General features: G+C 43.2%; 1 protein-coding gene across 3 annotated transcripts in view; it reads right to left on the bottom strand.

Moving 5' to 3' along the window:
• Window positions 1-6,543: 6,543 nt before the first annotated feature.
• Window positions 6,544-14,805, bottom strand: part of ATL3 (atlastin GTPase 3) — a 46,961-nt gene continuing 38,699 nt past the window's right edge. For all 3 annotated transcript variants that reach the window (XM_046016062.1, XM_046016060.1, XM_046016061.1), the window contains exons 9-13: window positions 11,072-11,199; window positions 10,396-10,452; window positions 8,830-8,901; window positions 8,016-8,447; window positions 6,544-7,267 (exon numbers count right to left, since the gene is read on the bottom strand). In XM_046016062.1, the coding sequence (XP_045872018.1) occupies window positions 7,181-7,267; window positions 8,016-8,447; window positions 8,830-8,901; window positions 10,396-10,452; window positions 11,072-11,199 (776 nt within the window). In that variant the 3' untranslated portion in view covers window positions 6,544-7,180. The remainder of the gene's footprint in view (window positions 7,268-8,015; window positions 8,448-8,829; window positions 8,902-10,395; window positions 10,453-11,071; window positions 11,200-14,805) is intronic.

Here is a 14,805-nt window from a genome sequence, read left to right as displayed (position 1 = left end):
CTCGCAAACAGAGCCGTGGTGATGCTGGACGGTGTGTAAGATCACAGGGGAAAATACATTCCCCGAAGGGAGAGCTGCAGATGAAATGATGCTTACGAAGCACGGAGCCTGGTGCGTGGCACGTGGTAAATCCTCGTGGGGACACGTCAGCTGTTAACAGGAGGAAAAGCACAGGCTCGTCAATGACATCACACGTCCGTCACCAGCTTCCCAATGGGAGAGTCAGAGGCAACACAAATGCATACCAGAGCTTTACGGGGCGTTGCTACTCACCCAACAAATCGTTTTGCATATTAAACGAGTGACTACCCATAAAGCAGTCCAAACCCAAGGCGCAGACTTGGTTGGGGTTGGGGTTGGAGAACACCACACTGACTTCTGCTTCTCCTGACTCTCTGCTTTCAGAACTGCCCAGAGGTGACTGCCCATTTCCCGAGTGCTGTGCCAGGGAAAACAAAACAAAGAGCATCCTGAGGAATGAGGGTGTCAGGAAAGTGATTTTCACCTTCCACACAGTGCTGAAAAGCAGAGCTCCGTAAGAAAGACCCCAGGCCGAGAAGCTACCACTCGATGTTGGTGCCGCCACCAGCAAGAGCATCCCCAGGCCCCTTCCCAAGTCCACCACCAATGTTTGCACGGGAAGCCATGCCAGGATCAAACCGAGCGCTGACTCCAAAGCTTCTGGTCTTTTCTGCAACCGCAGCCATGGAGCCCTGCTCTCGGTGTGGCAGGGGATGGGGTGAGGGCGGGCCGAGGCGGGGTCATGGTCATTATTTGCAATGTCCCCATTCTCTGCCTTCTAATGAGGACAATGGCTCCCCCAGGGGAATCCAGTGTTTTGGGGTCTCTGAGAAAGTTAAGGAGAAAATGGCTCAAACTTATGCTGAAGGCATGAGACCCTGTGGGGATTCTGAACAGATGGGTATGAGGGGTAGCAAGACCAGGGCAGGAGAGGGAAAGGGAAGGGGAGAGAGGGAAGAGAGAAGGGGGCCGGCAAACCACATTTAAAGGAGGAGAATCCATTAGGAGCATTTTGTGAGAACACGAGGGTTTCTGTTACTTGCATTAACTCTCAAAACCTGAACATTCATCTGGGGAAAAGTCCCATCAAGGTCAACTGAATATAGTCTTTCTTCTTTTTTTTAAAGTAGGCTCCGTGCCCAATGTGGGGCCTGAACTCAAGACCCTGAGATTAAGAGTCCCTGCTGACTGAAAACAGGTTTTTTAACACTTATCCAGGCTACTCTGGTGTGGCTTTGTGACTGACCAGAAAAATCAGGTTTTCATGAAAGAAAAGGAAGGTGAAGTGTAATTTCCTCCTGGAACCGATTTCTGAAACCCCTTAAGTCCACTAATGAGAACAAATCCGAGAGGCTCTGAAGAGCTTCCCCTGCATAAACGTGCAGCATAACCACCTACTTCCCTTTGAAAGAACATTCCTGAAATGTTTCAGGCTTTCTCATTCTCCCATTTGTTAAACAGAGCAACAGTCTGGGGCACTGGGAACTGTGATGGGCACTTGTTTTTTGTCTGTCCAGCAGTCTCTCACTTGGTGACTGCGGGGTTCCGGTGGACCTGCCAAATCACGGTGCCACATCACCCTGACTAGGGACACATGTGACCTTGGTCCAGCTATCAGGCCCCAGCCCCCAGGTTATAGCAACTAACCCTGAAGGAACATATGACCCAAGCCAGACCAGTCACAAGCCTTCTCTAAGTTGGAGCTATGTACACACACATTTTTAAATAGGCAACGGGTTAAAAAAAAAAAAAAAAAAAGGGCTCTTCCCCCTGGAGACATTAAAGTGGTATGATGTAAGCCTGGAACCATCTGTCCTTTACCTCCCCTGCAGCGCAGAAGAAATCCATCTGCAAACACAGATAATACAGCCGCCACAGACAGGAGGTAAATGCCCTGTTGACACGAGTTCTTCAGTGCCTGATGTCAATTTTGCTCCCAGACACCAGTTACCATCAGTTCTTCTTTGATTCAGCTAGAGTTTAACTCATCTTTGCAAACTGATATATGGTAATCAAAGGCAAGAATGTCAATGCACCAAAGACAAACACCATAGTTTGCCTGGCTTCTCCCCATCCACCCATGCCCACTTTCCCCACCTGTCTGTCCTTCTCCCTGGCTTGTGCTACTGGGGGGCATTGTCACTCTGATGGTAGCCCTTGGTAGCCCTCCGGTGTGCACCATACCCTTCCTATCCTACCAGTTTGTTAGTTTGCACTTTTCCTAACGATGCTGCGATGAACACAAGTGCAACAGCTAGCCTGGCACCTTCCATATGACCGTCAGAGAGAGACAGAGGGAGGGATCACCGTCAGAGAGACAGGGGGAGGGATCACCGTCAGAGAGAGACAGAGAGGGAGGGATCACCGTCAGAGAGAGACAGAGAGGGAGGGAGGGAGGGACGGCTACTGACCACACCAAGTACATGTTTTGAACTATAAACATACTAGAAAGCTTACTGCAGGGCCAAATGGGCTATGTGTAGCGATTAGCCAGTATTTGGAAGTCCAGTGCAATTTCTCCACTGGCTCCAAGGTCACCAGTGATAGATACAGCTTCATCCCCTCCCGAAGAGGAACCATTCAACCAGATGAAACCAAATGAAAGTGCTGCAAGTTCAAGGGTCCTCACAAGTCCATGTTACTGTAAATAAAATTTTGGTTTGATTTTAAGCAATACCTCCAAGTCCACAGCCTTCTCCAGCACTAAGCTAGCAACACCGTTCGGTACGGTTCCGCAGGACAGAAAAAGGTGACACGCCCGAACCACATTACCACGGACCACCTCGGACATGGAGTTATTATCCCTCCCCTCAGATATCCTATTCACTTTGCCAAGCCCAAATCTATTTCACAGACCTGCCCATATTAAAGAACGGAGAAAGAAACAAAATAAAACACAGACTTGGTGCTATGATCTTTATTCAATTAAATGACCTTACAACTAAGAAAAACAGAAAACATGCTTTTGATAAACTAATAGCATAATCTCATCCCATTGCACTTTTAAAAACGGGTTTTAAATTTTAAAGCCATTCAAAGGCAAGGGTCTGGGAGAAAGATAGTATTTTCAACAAATCATTTTATAAAGAAAAGAAAAAGGAAACTTGTAGATGCTCAGGATTAATATGGATCCCTTTAAGGCTTACGTCCATGGCAGCGTTTAGCCATCTAAATTAGGAAGCTTCAGGAATCAAATGCAACCTTTCCTAGGTCAGAAGAGCACTACAGTTAAATTTTAGTTCCAGCACATGAAAATTCCTTCCAAGGAGGAACATTTTCTTTTGAAATCTTTCTGCTCCTAGACCTGTTTTGGAAAGTTCCTGTGATGGGGGTACTTCTGTCACTAATTTTCAGTGATTTTCTCCTTCCTTTTTGTTTTTATTTTTATTAGCTTAAGGTGTTCTGTGCACGAAAGATGAGGGGTTCAAGTCACAGTGCTAAATTTTCCTTTTTAAAAAACACCCTTCGAGAAGTGTTTTTTTTTTTTTTTTAATCCTAATTACATCTGTTAGTAAACAGGACACTTGTACATTCATTTTTCAGAGAAGGCACTAGGGTATCTTAATTTAGAAAAACAGCTTTAGCAAGCTTAGCTAATTCTCTAGATGAAAGACATCGCCCCTATGACTCTGAACACAGTGAACCACTGGTCACGGTCCTGGCAGCCGAGAACCTATCCGGAGTTGCAGGCAGCAGCTGTCCGTCCACTCGCCCTCTCACCGGTCTCTGAGCCACCTCCAATACCGTCTATCGAAGGGATGATTCCAGGGCCACCATCCAAACCCAGAGAGGCAATCCCTGACATAAAGCTAGTGATCGGAATGATTTTAAACAAGCCTCCCAAATACGTTTTAGGCATGCTAACATAGATGAGAGCCAAAACATAACTACAACACGATGTAAGTAAGAAAAATTATCCCACCACAGCAAATGGGCTCTTACAATGGGCTTAATGTCATCTTCAAAAACCACTCACACAAACAGTTTGTACTTTCATGACTGAAGCTTGTCTTCAGTATGCCCTATTCCTTGACTAAAATTTTGTCAGATCTAAATGTAAGCCAGGAACATGTAGCCCACGCTGGCTTCCTTGGATGGCAGCCATCCTAAATCATCCTAAATTACATTTCAATATTTCTTTGGGGGAAAAAAAGTCCAATGAAGACTTCCATACAAACTACTTTAAAAAAGAAAGAAAACTCCAGGAAAAAATAAAACTTTTTTTTAATCACTTTTGCCTGGGTTTGGGTCAACCTACTTATCTGTAACTCATCCATAATACATAGATACCCAGGCAAACTCACCCTATCCAAGACACCACTTTTATAAGGCAGGTAAAACACTGGCTATGGCCTGCTAAGGGAACGCTCGGCCAGTAACGAGGCAGTTTGTCTGTTTATTTGCCTAAAGCCTTTCCTCTCTCAGACAAAGAATGGATACAGCAAAATGATATTCACAGGCAATTTTACCAAGTATGAAGACAGCGTTAATAGGTAGCCCCCCGCGGAACAGATCTCTTGGTACATCGCTAAAACAGGTACGGCTCTGAAGACGCTGGGTCATCACACAAGATCACTTCCCATTGGTTTGTAGATACAAACCAACCCAGAAAGATGACTCATGAAAGAACTGAAATTTGGATTCTATAATTGGATTTTTTAAAAACTTTTTCCTGAAATGAATACTTCCGTTTCCTGAAATGAATACTTCTAAAAACCTCCTTTTATACGTTAATAGGACAACACCCCATATAACCGCTGGAAACCTGCAAACCATAAATGCTTCCGTGAAAAGGCTGGTCAGGGGTGGCAAAGCTACACACACCAGGCAAATATTTGCAGTGTGAGCACCTAAGCAATGTCTCTAACCCACAAACTAAATAAAGGCTAAGGGAAGTTAAGAGGTACAAGACATGCTTTTCAACCTGGTTATAAATCTCCCCGGACTATTTAAAGCCACCAATGAGAACGCATCTTTTATTGAAAAAGTTGATATAAAACTACCATTTTCCTGTAAAAATAGAGAAAAGAAGCCAAAGAAAACTCGTGAAGGATCTTCACTGAGAAAACTTGATCCAATGCTTTCCAGAGCTAGAATAAGTTAATCTATAAAGACAAAAATAATAAGGCTTCCCCAGGGAATTAAACCAAATTATTTAAGATCAAAACAGAAATGGTGAATGTGAACAATAACCAAATCCTAAGAAAGTCATACATTACCACATACTGGTTCACTTCAAAAATTCTAATACTTTAGTATTAAAATCCATTTAAGACACATCATCATTTTCTCACCATTAAAAGCATCACTCTAGACAACATTTGAAATCTATAAGTGTGCCTCTACAATGCATTAAAAGCCAAGTACCTCAACATCTGCAAGGCCTTTAGCGAGTGTTATGAACCTTCAGGAAGATGCGAGACCACCTGAAAATGCACAATTTCAAAAAGAAGTTTCCAATTTAACAGTCAACACTAAGCATCACTGATATGCAAGTAAACAGGTTTTAGAACAAGCTGGAACTTTCCTAAAATTTAATGGCAACTGAATAAGCTAGAAAGAACTTCAGGGCAAGACGGTATGTAGACATGAAAAAAATATAAAATGCTTGGAATTAATTCAGACCCATAAAAATACTTCAGTGGTGAAGTGTTTAAAGTAGTAAGAAGAAAATTCTTTGATAAAGAGATGACATGTTTCTTTTTTCTGCCTTCCATTCAGACTTCTTCACGTATGTAGAATCTACACTTGGGTTTCACCTTAGCCTTTCCATCTCCTTCCCACAACAAAAATTATCTTAAGAATTAAGGCTCTCCTACCTGAATGTTTATGTAAATACTTACAAGCAAGTTTTATGGAGTTTAAAAATCCACAATTCACCATTATATTATAATCAAAGGAAAAGGCAACTTATAGATAAAATGTTCTTTATCACCCAGTCAAGGTAAATAAAAAGATTTCTTAGACACTTCTAGTCCATGTCCACATTTGGGTGTGACTTCAGTCCTCACTAAGCCAAAGCTATTTTAAAGCTACCAGAGTAGTCAAGTGAGGTTAAAGAAAGGAAGATTCACTGAACAAAACTGACAATTTTAGCTTTATTATTAAAAAGATTAGTGGCCAGGAGAACACAAGTAAATGTTTTGGATAACGACCTGATTTACTCCTAGGCCACATGAAACAGGACAACTGAAGGCAGTAATGTCTGGTAATGTCTTTCCTCTAGTCCTCAATAAAGTTCTGTCCTTACGTCGAACTCTTGAAACAAGACCTCTTAAATGACAACCGTGAGATATATAGAATACATGTGTGTATATAAACCCGCAAACAGTGAGTCTGACCAAGGCACAAGTTCAAGTGACTTATCAGAGGCCACACAGTTCATTTAAACTCAAGCTTTTTTGTTTAAAGTATCACGCTTACTCTTTTCATTATGAGCCATTCTGGCTCTTCAAGGCATGTTTGCCTCTTTTCTAAAAAGAAGCTAGAGGAATGAAGGCAAAAATAAAATAAGAGTACATTCCAACAACACTGTCAGCCTGTCAGTAAAAGACCATAAATTTCAGTGTATGGTGGATTTAAATAGGTTGTGGTTTTTCCACACTCTCTGGCAAGCAGGATTCTTTAACATTAGAAGACTTTAAAAGTGTAATGGCGTCACTTTCAGTCTTTTGTTCTGAAGCTTTTGCAAATTTTGTAAACATTTTAAAATAGTAAGGTATAAAAGAACAGACCGGTTTCACCCCAAAACAGCATCTTTCATGAGGTTATTCTTGATTCCCTCCCTATCATGTCCTCAAAAGCCTGGATACAATCTTAAAAGGCACGAAGTGGTACATACAGGATTTAAAATCACATTTGCAGTTTTTCCTTTAGCTTTCTCCCCCATAAAGTGCACAAAGCAGAGAGTAAAAAGAAAACAGACACGGGCGTGGATCTATATCAGCAAGGAAAAGAAATGCTTCCAACAGCAATGGAAGTAGGTGTAAGAATCTGAAGCCACGGGAAAGGTCTGTCTATTAATTTATTACTGCTGAGTTTCGGCTCTTCCCAGGTGATCCCAGATCTGCGTTCCTCTGCACTTGGACCTGTGGCGTGGCAGAAACCCAGACATCAGGAAGGGCTGGCGGCGTTCTCGTTGGATCCTCTCGTCAAGATGCTATTGAGCTTTTTTGTCCACAGGCGGCCTCCCAACAACGGCATCCCTCATCGCGGCCTGAGTGGAATTCCCCATATGAGAAGTAGCCTGCAAGAGTCCATTGATTCAACGTGTCAGTTAATAAAAGACAACCCAGCACCAAGAGAAAGACTTCGGAGGGAAACCTTCAGAAATCTCTGTCTACATGATGGGTTAGGTTCTCAGAAAATCAGGAAATGAAAACGCAGGTGTCGGGGGAGCCTGCGGCAGCAGAGACTGAACTAAGCCACTGTTCTGCTATCCTAGCTGGGTGGGAAACCATCTTGGCTCCTCAAAACCGTCTGACTTTACGGATCCGTTCACAGTACTCAGAGAAAGAAATCAGGCTCAAGGATCCGTGCACCTGGAAAACACGTCAATGTCAATAGCCATTGGCTTTGTGAACTATTTAAAGCGAAAGAGATGCCACCCACTAGCAGAACTCAAAACAGAGCAATTTCCCAAGCTCCTGATTTTCAGTGAAGCAAATTAACCTCGGAGGAGGGGAGAATCACACAGGAAATGTGTCTGAAGAGCATGGGGTTAGAAGTTCCCCAAGGGTAACACAGTATGTCTAAGTCGGAACTTTCTCGCATTAGAGGGTAATTTTTAGGCATGGAAACAAACTATGAGGAATAAATATCAACATTCTAAAGAAGGATGATACAACGTAGAGCCTATCAAAAAACAAAAACCGGCCAGGGGAAGTTTCTCATGCCTTCTTTCACCGTGAAGCTCTTCCAAGTGGCAACGTTCTACAATAAAAGCACAAACATCTGTGGTTGTCACCCGCAGCCTGGTCAGCGGCACCACTCACCTGCTCTAGTACGTACGCTGCGCCAGAGTCAATTGCTCCTCCCAGCTCGCGATACTGACCAGAGTACCTGATATAGCCCCAAGTAAGAAGTGCTATTAACAGCAGCCCAACCACACAGTTGAACAGCTGGGCCACAATCTCAAGACCAACAAAGCCAGTGAGGCCTGAGGCTATGTACAAAATCACGATGCCCGTGAAAAGCACCGCGGGGGTTCGGAAGGTGCTGAAGACATTCTTGCTGGCATTGTGTTTGCAGAAGTTCTCATAGAGCTCCTTGATCTCCTCCTCCAGCTCCTGCTGGTAATGAAGGCTAAAATCCTTCCCACCCATCTTCTTGGTCTTCCTAAAATGGTCCAGAGAAAGCTGCTTGAATTCACAGTGCTTCTCCTCCAGAATGTCTGGAGACAAATAAGGTTTCTCTCCCCCACAAACCTAAAAAGAATAAAGACAAACATGTTGAAGATCCCTTTGAAAACAAGTGCCCAATGAACCAAGTAAAAACACTGAAAAAGTCAGAACATTTCAAGATATGAGAAATTAAAATGATGTCCAAGACCGGTAAAAGTCTGGGTTCACTTCCTCTGAAAAGTACACTGAAATAAGCAGGAAGACATTAACTGCACAAGAAGAAAGCTTGCTTTCTTCTTGCTTAGCAATGGAAAGAACTAGAAGACCCCAGTTACCAGGGGGACCTGAACACAGCTTTGTTGTCTCGTCGGCTTCAGATACACTAAACAGGATCAGTTTGGGCTTCCGAAGTCAGCAACAGGCCCAGGTGATAGATACGTTAGAATAAGACATGCGCCCAACATACCTCCTCCATGTTGTTATAATAAATGTCTTTGGCAGACGCTGCAGCTGCTAAATTGTTGGCTTCAGCGGTGGCCTTTTAAGAAAAGAAAGCATAAACTCTGAATCCCCTCTTTTAACATTCTTCCACAAATAACCAAGTGCCAATGTTCTCTCACCCTGTCCCAGTCTTCCTTTTTTAAAGGATACTTCTGCCATTTTTTAGGTTTCTACATTGCCCAATTTATGAAATAAAATATTCCTTTTTTGCCAAAAAACATCCTTACACATAGAGTCTTTATCATCAATTAACCTCTAGAAATACCATTCCCTTTACTTCAATTTCAAATGTTAAGAAATAGATGTGGGTCGAAAAAGAAGGGAAAAAAATTGTCTTTATGTGGATTTCAAACTCTAGCTTTGTGAAAATATTTTGCTACTAAAGAAATAAACATGGGGTGCCTGGGTGGCTCAGTCAGTTAGGCGTCTGCCTTCGGTTCAAGTCATGATCCCAGGGTCCTGGGATCGAGCCCCACATCAGGCTCCCTGCTCAGCGGAAACCCTGCTTCTCCCTCTCCCCCTCCCTCTGCTTGTGTTCCCTCTCTTGCTGTCTCTTTCTCTGTCAAAGAAGTAATTAAAAAAAAAAAAAAACAAAAAAAAAAACATTTGACAGTAAACAGCCTTATGTTCTGCACATGAAAGTCAGAAATTCTGTGTTAACAAAATGACATCTTGAAAACAGCAAAATGTTGTAAATAAAAGTGGCTGAAAATAAAAAACCTGACCAGTAAGTAGTAAATAGGTATGCCAGGATGTGTTCTACTAAAGCAGACAACAGGTAACAGGAAAATAATTTGTCTAAGATAACGGGGCCTGTTCTACCTGGGTATAACAAACCAGTGCTTTCCACAGTACGTTTGGTGGGAAGACCAGGCCCAGTGAGGGGCTGTTCTGCTTTAACCGTATCCACAAAACGGTTATACACAAAAAACCCAGGGAGCAAGGATGCCTGGGTGGCTCAGTAAATTAAGCATCTGCCTTCGGTTCCATTGTGATCCCAAAGTCCTGGGATCGAGCCCCATGTCAGGCTCCCTACTCAGTGGAGAGCCTGCTTCCCCTCTCCTTCTGCCTCTCCTCCTGCTTGGCTCCCTCCCTCTCTCTCTGTCAAATAAATAAACAAAATCCTTAAAAAAAGAAAGAAAGAAAGAAAGAAAAACAGCCCAGGGGCAGTCACATGAAGAATGTGCTAAAAATTAACATGCTTCAGCATAAACAGGCAAGGAGAGCAAAAGTATTCCTTTTTTTTTTTTAAGTCTTATTTATTTTAGAGAGACAGCACGTGCACAAGCAGCGGGGACGGGGTACCGGGAAAGGGAGACAGAGAATTCTCAAGTAGACCACCCCACTGAGCACACAGCCCTACACGGGGCTTAGTCCCAGGACCCTGAGATCATGACCTGAGCCCAAATCAGAGCTGGACGCCTAAATGCCTGAGCCACCCAGGCTCCCACACTCTCAAAGGACGTGGCTTCTTGTGTGTCGGTCAACAAGTATCAAACAGTATCATTTAGGACACCAAAGAACTGCTTACCTGAAGCATAGATTTGGGATGAGGCAGATCTTCTCCTTGGTAAATTTTAATATATGCCTTAGAATATAAACATAGAAACGACTGTGAAAAATGTGATTCTGTCACATTTAATAAGACTTTAATGTTTAGAAAGTGACCAAACTGCATTTTCCTAAAGACCCAGATCAACACCCAGGAATTAGCAAAAACACAGCACACCTTTGAGTGCATGTTAGCATTTTTTAGTTAACTAAAACTGTTCTCAAGCAGCACGAGCCTAGCAAGACGAGGAGTCCCACCAGATTCCCCATGCACACTGGCCTCACCACTACCTGTGGGCACAGTGACCGTCCGCCTTGAAGAAGCCATGTCACATCTAGGTGCCATCTCCTCCTACTCACGGCAACTTCCTAACCACCTCCTGTCCACACCATCTTCCTTGAGGAACAATCTTCCTTTAGCCACAGTAATTACTCCTCTAAGAAAGTGCAAAGAACATCCACTTGGTTCTTAGACCGATACTGCCACCCAGTGGCCCACGCCTGGAAGGACACTGGAGGGTCTGAAAATGCCTCTCACCATCTCCCCCATGAGAAACTTGTCCCTAAGCTTTAAAATAGTAAAATTCAAGTTAGTTTATGACCTAGATCAGTTTTACCAAAAGTCAAATATTTTGATAATTTAAACCGATATTTACCTTAAAATACTCCAAGAGCCCCCGACAGGTGACTTTTGAGCCATTGATCTCCTTTTCCATTAAGTTAGCTGGGTTTAACACAAATGGGATCAAGACCTGTAACTGCTCTTTGAATTCACTGGCAATATCTGTTCACAAGACCACAAAGAAGAAAACAGTAAGCCAAACAGGTTTATTCGACCAAGCTGGGCAGCAAATGCAATCTTCAGTCTACCTATTTTAACATTTGCTAGTTGAAAGTGAGGGGAGGGAGCGGTGCCTGGGTGGCTCATTCGGTTAAGTTTCAGCCTTTGGTTCAGGCCATGATCCCAGAGTCCCGGAACGGAACCTGACATCTGGCTCCCTTCACAACGCAGAGTCCGCTTCTCCCTCTGCCCCTCTCCCAGCTCATGTTCACTCTCTCTGACAAATAAAATCTTTAAAAAAAAGGGGGGGGGGAGAAAGTGAGGGGAGGGAGTCCCAACCATGTCTGACACTTTCTGCCCATGACCGCATTGCTGATGGACTTCTGTGTGAATGTACCTGTACCGTCTCCTTCTTTCCCTTCTCGAGATTAAGGGCTGCCTAGTCCACAACGGAACATGCAGAATATCCTTCCCCTGGTTTTCATTCTGGGGGATGCAGTCTACTCCCTAGCATTTCACGAAATCTCACTTCTTAAAGAATTTTACTAACACAGTCTTCAAAAAAATCAATTATCAACCCTTCTAGTCCTTTCCCTTACCACATTTTCACGCTCCCTCTTGGAACCATGAGAAATCACTATTCATGATCCACTTGCTTTTCTGTTGTTCATTTTTATGCTAAAAGAAGCAGAAGCACCTATTCTTCATGGCATTTTTTTTTTAAGATTTTATTTATTTATTTGACAGACAGAGATCACAAGTAGGCAGAGAGGCAGGCAGAGAGAGAGAGAGAGGGAAGCAGGCTCTCCGCTGAGCAGAGAGCCCAATGTGGGACTCAATCCCAGGACAACGGGATCATGACCTGAGCCGAAGGCAGAGGCTTCCTCTCATGGCATTTATTTTCTATTATCTCCTCAAGACACTCTGGGCCATCCCGAAAGAAGGCTACTATCTCAGGAAAGAGGAAAGCTCCTTTGCAGCTTCTACAAAACTCCCACGGAGGGTTCAGGATAGCCATTAATGGCTTTCCTCAAAGTGAGAACGAGCTGGTCCATCTCTGAAGACACAAGGGAATCAAAACACAAGGAATCTTCTTAGGTTCCCAACTAATTCAAACATCAGCTTAAAAGAAAGTAACCCTAATATATAAAACTGAGAAGTCTGACTTCAAATTTTACTTTCAACAGGTTTTGAGAACCTTTTTGTGGCAGACACTGTTATAAGAGTTGGGGCAGAGCAGTGAATAAAACAAAAGTGGCTTCTAAATTTTTCCAATTACAAGTTAAGACTCTCTGTAGAAAAATCTTCAGGTTACTTTTATTTCCTTAGATTCTTTCCTTGGAATATATGGTCCTCTAAAAGCAATTACTAGGTAATATAATGACAATGTATACTCCTGGAAGACATTCAAAATGAATTAAAAAATCCATAAAGCCAGATGATGATGATTAACATTTGAAGTATTCCCTTTCCTTTCCACAGCACCTATATATTGCTGTCGTTTTTGTGAAAGACTGCACCAATTTATACCTCTCCCACCAACATATAAGAAGGTTGTTTATAACTCTCAACACACTAGAGCTGTTTTTTTTTTTTAATTTTTGAGCAATCCCTATACCCGATGTGGGACTCAAACTCATAACCCCAAGATCAAGTGTCAGGCTATACTGAGTGAGCCAGCCAAGGGTTGCAACACACCAGAGTTTTCTTGTTTTTAAAATTGTTACTGACTTGGGCCTTCTGCTTGACAGGACTCCGGACTGGAGAATCTGAGGAGGCCGCCTCCCCGACAAGACCCTGCACACAATCCGTTCCGTTGCGTTGCTGGACCTGGACGTGCAGGTGGCAGCAAGGGGCTGAGCAGGGCAGGAGGGAACGGGATCAGAGCGGCGCACTAAGTTCGCGTGATGCTGCAGCTCATCTGAGGCGGTTCCCTGCGACAGGAGGGCTCAACCTTGGGCAAAATTAACTCCTAAATTAAGCTGAAACCCGAAAGGGGTCTGGAATCATCCAGGTCAGTAAGCCCCTAGCTCCCTGAACAGGCACTTATCGCTCTGCAGGAAAAATCAGGAGCAAGTTAAAGATGCCCATTATTGTTGCTTCTATCCAACACCGCACTAGGATCCTCATCTTCCTACAGGTCCACAACAAACTTTAAACATATAAAATGTGATGTGGAAAAAAAGCAAAAACTCCATTCTTCATTAAGTGTCATAGACAATACCTACTATCTACACATATAAAGTACTAGAAATAATGGGAGTTTAGCAAGTTGCACAAATGAAAAGCATTGGCTTTTTAAAAAAGATTTTATTTATTTGACAGAGAGAGAGCACGAGTAGGCAGAGCAGCAGGCAGAGGGAGGGAGAAGGAAGCAGACTCCCTGCTGAGCAGGGAACCCAATGAGGGACTTGATCCCAGGACCCTGGGATCATGACCTGAGCCAAAGGCAGCAACTGAGCCACCCAGGTGCCCCAATGAAAAACATTTTTTAAAAACCTAACAAATTACAAATAATGGGAAGACAGAGTATTCAATAAATGATGTCAAAGTACTGATATCTATAGAAAAATAGAAAATGGATCTCTACTTCATATATACACAAAAATTAGTTCCCAGTAGATTAAACACAAATATAAAAGACAATGCCTGAAAGAGAGAGAGAGCAAGGTGTGTGTGCAGGTGTTAGTGTGTGGAGAAAGGAAAGGATTTTCTAGATTTTTTTTTTTTTTTCATTTGACAGAGAGAAACCACAAGAGAGGCAGGCAGAGAGAGAGGAAGGGAACCAGGCTCTCCGCCGAGCAGAGAGCCCGATGCGGGACTTGATCCCAGGACCCCGAGACCATGACCCGAGCCGAAGGCAGCGGCCCAACCCACTGAAGACTTAAAAAGCACTACAGGGGTGCCTGGGTGCCTCAGTCTGCCTTCGGCTCTGGCAGTGGTCACAGGTTCCTGGGATTGAGCCCCGCATTAGGCTCCCTGCTCAGCCGGAGGCCTACTTCTCCCTCCCCACTCCCCCTGCTTGTGTTCCCTCTCCCGCTGTCTCTTCCTGTCGGGTAGATAAATAAAATCTTAAGAAAAAAGAAAAAAGCACTACATAAGATCAAAGGTGAATGAATTCAACCACATTAAAACTAAGGCACCATTAAAAAAAAACCGAGAGAAAATGGGAAAAGATATGTGCAACCATGTAACTAACAAAATTTCGTATCTTACAGTACACACACAGGGTCTGTACATTGCGGAGAAAGACAAATCCAATTTAAAACTGAATAAGCATGAACTAGAACTGCAGAGCAAAGGAAGCATGAATGTAAATAAATACATGAAAATATATTCAATCCCATTAGTAACCAGAGAAATGCAATTCAAGGCCACGATGACATACTGTTTTATATCACTAATTTGGCAAAAGCTAGGTATCTGGTAACACTAAGGATTGCCGAGGAGACGGGTCAACGGGAATCTCTTCATACACTGATGAAGGCAGTGTAACGGGAATCGCCACTCTGAAACACACTCTGACATTAGCCAGTAAAGGTAAAAATACACAAAAACTTTACCCACATACACTTGGGGGACCCCCATACATGCACATATACTAAAATG

The sequence above is a fragment of the Meles meles genome, chromosome 8 (genome assembly GCF_922984935.1).
Source record: "Meles meles chromosome 8, mMelMel3.1 paternal haplotype, whole genome shotgun sequence".
Lineage (NCBI taxonomy): Eukaryota > Metazoa > Chordata > Mammalia > Carnivora > Mustelidae > Meles > Meles meles.
This window is presented reverse-complemented; position numbering and strand designations above follow the sequence as displayed.